The 7,520-nt window shown below is 36.4% G+C and overlaps 1 protein-coding gene across 1 annotated transcript in view; it reads right to left on the bottom strand.

Annotated features, from left to right (window-relative positions):
- Positions 1-2,385: 2,385 nt before the first annotated feature.
- The window catches only part of IPO11 (importin 11), a 256,004-nt gene continuing 250,869 nt past the window's right edge, over positions 2,386-7,520 (bottom strand). The window contains exon 30 of the mRNA XM_058309280.2: positions 2,386-3,810. Within this exon, the coding sequence (XP_058165263.1) occupies positions 3,646-3,810 (165 nt within the window). The 3' untranslated portion in view covers positions 2,386-3,645. The remainder of the gene's footprint in view (positions 3,811-7,520) is intronic.

Genomic DNA, 7,520 nt, shown 5'->3' with positions numbered 1-7,520 from the left:
TCCCTAACAATTAAAAAATTTCTACTCACTTGGGGATTATAAAGTTTGTAGAAATAGAACAGAAGACCATTACCCTTAGGGAGTGAGCCACATGTTTTAATTCATGGAATTAGGAATTAGTCATGAGGCTACAGAGATCCAACGTTTTCTCAAAAATCATTGAAGATTTTGTCTGTCAGAGCAATTTCGAATAGCTCTGCATTTGGAATCAGAGAACTGCCCCATTCCAGTACAGTGCCATCTACTTTTCAATAACTTCACCAACTATGCTGTTTGAAAGTGGTTTTTAAATAGCTATCAAACTACAAAGTGAGAGCATCATTACTTTTGTACACAATCTCCTTCCCCTGTGCATCAGCTGCCTGTGTGTACACTTCCATTACAATCTTTATTTTCTTATATCATGTTGGACGTTTGTCTTCTCACTGAATTGCAAAGCTTCATGAAAGCGTGTACCCTGTCCTAAACCTCAGCATTTAGTAGTAGTGCCTGGCACATAACAATCAAGATCTAAGGTGAAGATTCTTCAAGAGAAACTGTAAATCTGAGTATGTTAACACGTAACATTCATTCCGAAATATTTTAATGAACCTTCTCTAATATGTCTCACAGGAGATGAGAGGGGAGGAGGGATCAATTTATGATAAAGCTACAAAATACTGCTGTGATAAAGACTATGCTCCAAGACCTGGAATTATTAGTCTTTTGACCTGCTCTATCACTATCTTCAAACTTCCGCAGCTTTGGGGTAGAGTGAATGGAATTACACAGTCAGTGACTCCCTTGCCAAAGATGGAAAAGAGGCCCCAGTAATGATTGGTATTTTGTGTCATCGCAAACTAATGAGAGCTTAGAGCTAGATTCAATTTTATGTATGATAGCTAAATAATTATATATTTCCTGCACCTTAGTGTTGTAGAAAAAAATCCATACCTTTATATTTATTGCATATACACTTTACAACTCTTTGATGTGTCTTTCCATTTTTCAAAAAGAGAAACTGAGGCATAAGAGCTCATAGACATTTTGTGGGCTAACATAGAAAGTGCCAGTGATGGGAAAGCCTCTTGCTCTGTGGAGAATGCTATGGATGAAAGCAACAGAAAATACAATGCATAATTGAAATTCAGGTACAGACTCGTCCTAGGCCTTATCACCTGTTGCTGCTCTGCATTCTGATGAAAGGCAGTCTGGCATTGCATTCTGTCACCTTAGCCTCCAGTCTTTCTAACTTAGGTCCTTCATAGGCCAATTCATCACAACCTCCCACCACTATTCCTTATACTCTCTCCTTGTCCACTGGCAACTCCTGGTCTTTATTTCTTCCTTTCTCTATGATAGACTTCACAGTCTATCACTCAACAGTTTATTTTCATCATTTCTTCTGGCAAAATTCCAAACACCTCCATCTTCTTACCTGCCCTCCAGTAAATGATTGAGAATGTTAGATAAAATCACACTACTGAGTATATTATATACCATAAACTTACGATCTGTAACTAATGGTCCACTCCTACACTGCACTGAAATCATTCATTCATTCCATATCTTTTTCATGTGGCTTCTTTGTGCCTCAAAGATATACAGTAACAAAACAGACAAATCTCCCTGCTTCTTGGAGTTTATATTAGGCGTTGGCAAACTTTTTTTAAATAAAGGGTCAGATATTAAATATCTTTCCTAGATATACAATCTCAAACATAAAATAGAATGGAAGGTCATTACTCTATATCAGGAACCATAGAAAAGTTGAACCAGAGGCCTGCTTGAGTAATCTAAAACTTACCATGTTTCCTATGAAGTCAGTTTAACGAGTATCATTCTGAAAGCCAATAATTGCATTTTGTGCCTTAGTTGAGCACCTAAAAATTGAAGATATAAGAATATTTCTAAGCTATTAACAAAGCATACTTTAATATGTAGGTTTAAAAGGGAGACAAATTCTTCCCTGAGATTAGTTCTTAAATATTTTCCACAAGGCAGCTATTTTAATAATATTTGCTATGAAACTGTAATGAACTGCTAGGAATTGGAAAGCTGAGTACTTTACTATAAATGAAAAACTGGAACAGGTTTGAGAATTTCTGATAACACTAATGGGAATAGTGTCTCAAATGAAAATAAAGTCAACAGAGAGAAATTACTCTTCTTAGATCAATCATGAGGATAAAGAACTGATGATAAAGAAATATTATATTAAAGAAGCTTTTAGTCTTTAGATGAAAAGAAACTAAAGGAGTTACTAGGATTTGCTATATGTAGCACTGCTACCTACTAGCACAAGCCAAAGTATGAAAGAAAACGGCTCTTTAAAATTCACTGTGCAATTTTTTATGAATTAATTTTTGTAGGGCAAGAAAAATAATCAGACAAATTAGTCAAAGGTGAGGTATCTTTGGAAAATTTAATTGAGACCATACTTTCTTTCCCTTGCTGAAAACATCAAATATTTCCATACATTTTGGGTTCCACAGCTAACAAAGAGGCAGTGGGTTTCCCACAGTTACATACTGTACCCAACTTTCTATAGAAAGATCAGACATTTTGCAACCCTGCTTTTGAATATTTCCTTAAAAATGCTTTAAAGGTTCTTTACAGTAAGTGGAAGTAACACAAATAAGGCTTTATTTTCCTTTCCCCCCTTTTTGGTACTGCATGTTGGAGGAATAAGGAAGGAAGACTAGTCACATCAGTGTTGGTACCCTGGGGATTGCTGTGGGTCCTCTGAGGTGCACCCATATCACTGAGGCCCTGACTCACTCACGCACTGAGGAACCTGAGATGGGTAAGTGCTGAGCAGCCTGTCACAGCCACGTCAGGGCCCAGCTGGGTCTGCAGGCTGCCTGGTTCTTCTTGGTGCTCACAGGGCTGCTGGCCTCCAAGAATAACAAAAGAACTAGGACCAGACCATGGCCAGAGGTCTCCTCCACGGTACTGTAGCACAAGAAGTTCACTTTTGCAGGTTTTACAATATGCACGTGAATACTAAATGTATTTACTGAAAGTAAAATGAGGGGGAAAAAATCCCTTTACTAATTCCAATATCAGATTATCAAAATGAAAATAAAAGCAATTTATCTGATAAAACATGTTTTCTATGTCAGATGAAAACAACTTCCTAGGCAAGATAACTTTAGCAATGTATATTTCTCACTATTTCTATAATTTTGTCTGCTGCAAAAATTTCTTTAAATGCATCATCTGAACATCTTTGTCATTTTTCAAACTTGTAGTTTCATTTGCTTAAAAAAAGGGTAAGGCAGCCAAATTTAACTAATTCTGGTTGCAGAAAAACATCTCAGACATTAACCTTCATCTTCTCAAGTGTTAAGAGCACATGATTAGAAGATAATCAGTTTCTTAACAGGAAACTAAACAGCTATTGCCATCAAATGTATCTCTAGCAAACACTGGGCCCCTTAAAAATATAAAATTAAATTCTTTTGAGGAATAGGTGTGTGATTTTAGAGTTGTGTGGCATTTAACACTTATTCTTTGACTTCTGTAGCAAAAAATGTGTGGTCTTTGCTTTACTTTTATACACAAGTGATTTCTTCATCATCTCAGCAGGCTCACACATATAGACGGCAGGCTGGGTTATTCAGCTTTTTTCAGAAAGGGGAGACAGACACATGTCATGTGCTCTTAGAATCCCTGCAAAAACTCCTGTAGCTGGGTAACAATCTCTGTATCCACTGTTTCCATGAGGGACTGGAAGCCTTGTTCTCCTAGTAACTCCTGCTGTGCCTTGAGCTTCTCATAAACGAACTGCTGCAGTGATACCGTGTGCACAGGATCCTTCAGGGCCAGCTATGGGATAGAGAAAGGACCAAAATGAGTCAAGGAAAGCAAAATAAGTCCCTCTTAAATGGGACTTAACTAAAATTCTTTGTAATCTCTTCTGCAGCAACAAAATTCCTTCTGTCTCCCCTCTTAAAAAGGATTCGAAAATAGCCTCATTGTGGGAAAGTTCATCAAAGGAAATTTCAATTAGTCTAGCCTCCTCTATTCTCCAGGATTCTCTGAATCTAAATTGTTCTGATTAGCTCAGTTTCCTAAAATCTGAGGAGTCACACATTTAAAGTGCCAAAGTCCAGCAGGAAGCATCCAAAAAGGAAGAGAGCACGCTAAAAAGCATTTTAACCCAACTGTCCAGTATTACCATTAAGAAAATAAGGTACTTTCCTTTGGCAATTCTGCGATGCCTTCATGAGTTGCACAGGAAAAGCTGTTTGCCATGTCCTGCACTGCTATGCCACTCATGTTTCTAGATAAAAATAAAACCTATTTCTCCTCCCCCATTGGGATATTCAGAAAACACAAAAAAGTGCAAACAACAAAATAAAAAATAACCCATAATTCTACTCCCTAAAGATAACTATAGATATAACTAGAATAAAACAGAATAGTTTAAATACAGTTTTAATTATGGTTTTGCTCAACTGTCTATTACAAACACTGTCTGAGTTACTATATGTACAGCCTTTTCCATACATTTAACCTCATTTCCTTTGGCTATTTCAGAGGAAGAATGACTCCTGATACATATTATTAAGTTGTTTTTCCTATGGTTTGTACCAATTTAAAAGATAAGCATTTATGGACTGTGACATTTTTATTATCATGGGGTATTATCAGTTTTAAAGTTCTTTATAATTAAATAATAGAAAAATAACACACCACTGCTTTAAGCTGCATTTGTCTCATTATCAATACAGTTGGACATCTGCAAGGATTTAAGGAAAGTGCATGAGTTTTTGTACCCAACCCAAGACTGGATTTTAATGAACAAGTAGTTCAGTATTTCTTGGTTTTGAAATTATTACTCTAAAGACAAAATGGTTCCTATGGAATCATGTATCAAGGTCTCTGTTGGTAATTATAGCTTTTGACTTATGCTTCCCTCTAAGGTGTTTAGTTTTTAAAGTTGGTACAAGATTTTAGCTCCCATGGTGCTACTTATCAAGATGTATATTTTTTTGTTCTCTGAAATTTTCATTTCTTGAAACAAAATTCCCACTATATTTCACTGCATTAACCAGCAATTTCACTCAGCAGGAATTCAGTGAAGCTGAAACTTTCATTTTCTTGAAGTTATGTGGCATATCATATCATTATTCACTTTTTAAACCTCCATCTATCTACCCTGTGATAATTTTTCAGAAATCATTTACTGTAAAGTTATTTCGGATGGAATTTTGCTAAAGAGAAAGTTTTCTACCCTAGAAAAATGCAGAACAGCTTTGTAAGAATAATATATTTTCCATAAACCTGGTAAATTATGTTATGCAACACAGCAAAAATCTTAAATTAGCCTAAAACAATGTATTTAAACATGTGATCTTAGCTTGATTAAAAATACTTTTGATTTGACAATTCCCTTTGGCCTCTAATTGTTTGACTATAGGTAACTGCCAATTTCTAAAATATGTGTTACCTGTTGGATATAAACTTTCCCAACTGTGGCATAACGAAGAGTATGAACCCTGCAGGTGTGAAACAGAAGCCACCACATCAACCGAATATGGCCATAAAAAGTCAAGGTCACTGTAGCAGTTTGATATTATTAATGAATTCCAAAAAGAAATATTAGATTATGTTTGTAAACTGGTCTTTTCCTCTGGGCATATTACATTATACTGGATTGATTATTAAGTAATCAAGTAAACCTCTTGTGCCTATAGGGTGTTGAGTCTCCACCCCTTGGTGAGTGGAGACTCACAGAAGACATGGCAAAGGAGAAAGTTGGAAGGATTTTTAATGTTGGAGTTTTGATGTTGGAGTTTGATGCTGAAGTCTTAAGCTGGAGCCCAGGGAAGTAAGCACACAGAGGAAAGAGGAGCAAGCCCTAGGAAGAGAGGAAACCAGGAAGCTTGAACCCTGGCAGATGTCGGCAGTCACCTTGCTCCAAAACATGGAAATAGACTTTGGTAAGGGAAGTAACTTATGCTTTATGGTCTAGTATCTGCAAGTTCCTACCCCAAATAAATACCCTTTATAAAAACCAAACAATTTCTGGTATTTTATATTAGCACCCCTTTGCCTGACTAATACAGTCACCAATTACACTCTGTGTGAAACCCAAATTTCAAGAGAGCTTCCTGACATTATCATCACTGTTGTAGCTGTCATTTGAGGAACTTCACAATTTCTACCTTATGAGTCTGTAAGTAAAGGAATTATTTCATACTACTAAGTCTAGAAAATCTACAACCCAGAGTTCAAAAAATAGATGTGTTAGTGCATATACATTTCAGGGACAAAAACTGAAATTTCAATTTAGCAATGAACTTGCAACTTAGGTTTTCTGAAACAATTACTTTTCTCTCCATCAGTCATGGATAATTATTTCTTGAGTACTTTTACTCTAGTTTCAGTTTTATTCTAGTTATGCCTTTCATTGTAAAATGCTTCCAGTCTCTGCAAAGAAGCTTGAGAAATGCACTATTGAAGCAATTAGCCAAAGAAAGTAATTTCGAGGCCACACAGAGCAACAAAACATCTAGGCTATTTCTTCATATTTATTTCAAGAGTATACAATGCTTTTAATCTGAACAATTAAAAAGGAATAAAAAAATATAACATCTACATCTACTAAAGTTCAACTACATGCAAGGCATGTGGTAGCACAGGCTAGCCACTCCACATATATTCTCTCATTTATTATAAAACTCAAAATAGGATTCAGGAGGAAAGGGAATCCCCATAAACCTCCCCCCAAATCCTCATATAACAGAGTTTCTCACCCTTCGCAGAACACTGGGAATCACTTGGGGAAACTTTAAAAAGTGCTGGTGTCTGTAGCAGAGGTGTGTCCTCTTTGTCATGTGTAGCTCTAGACTGTCGAGAACACAGGCTTTGACCCCCAAGGAGCTTGGCCACATGCTTCCACACTCTGGCCTGGTAGTCTTTTAGAGCATACAGTGCTATGGTTCATGTTCTATTTTAAATACTATGTTCATTAGGAAATCCAGGGTATTCAGATTCTGAGGTTATCATAATGTATTATTAGTATTCTTAGGAATAGTTCAATGTAACAAGAGAATTTGATCTTTGCTCTGGTTAAAATAGACACTTGGAAGGAAAATCAAATTATTGAATGAGTAGTATTACCTAAAAATTTCAGAATTTTATGGGTTTTAGGACATTGAAGTTATCACCAATTAACAGAATTTTATACAACTGTACCAAAGAAATTCCAAATTGGAATTGTTTTGTTACTCTGATTGTTGGGCCAAATTGTGGTACACTAGAAAATTCTCCAGCTGTCAATTTTCAGGGTGTTTGATTTCAATGCCATTTTGTTAGTAACCACTGGCAGTAGTGTCTTCATTGTTTAAGGGAGGCGTCCCAAGGAGTTCATTCTCAAAAGTGGACAGTGAAGCGCTGGTTTGGAATCTTTAAGGCCAGTGTGGAGCATTAAGTGTGAAATGCATGCATACCTTCAGAGCGTTACCTGGGGAGCTCCACTGAAAGAGAACAGTTATTGTACAAAACTCTGTTAGTGGTCCTTTATTGTG

The sequence above is a fragment of the Dasypus novemcinctus genome, chromosome 2, assembly GCF_030445035.2.
Source record: "Dasypus novemcinctus isolate mDasNov1 chromosome 2, mDasNov1.1.hap2, whole genome shotgun sequence".
NCBI classification, from domain to species: Eukaryota; Metazoa; Chordata; class Mammalia; order Cingulata; family Dasypodidae; genus Dasypus; species Dasypus novemcinctus.
This window is presented reverse-complemented; position numbering and strand designations above follow the sequence as displayed.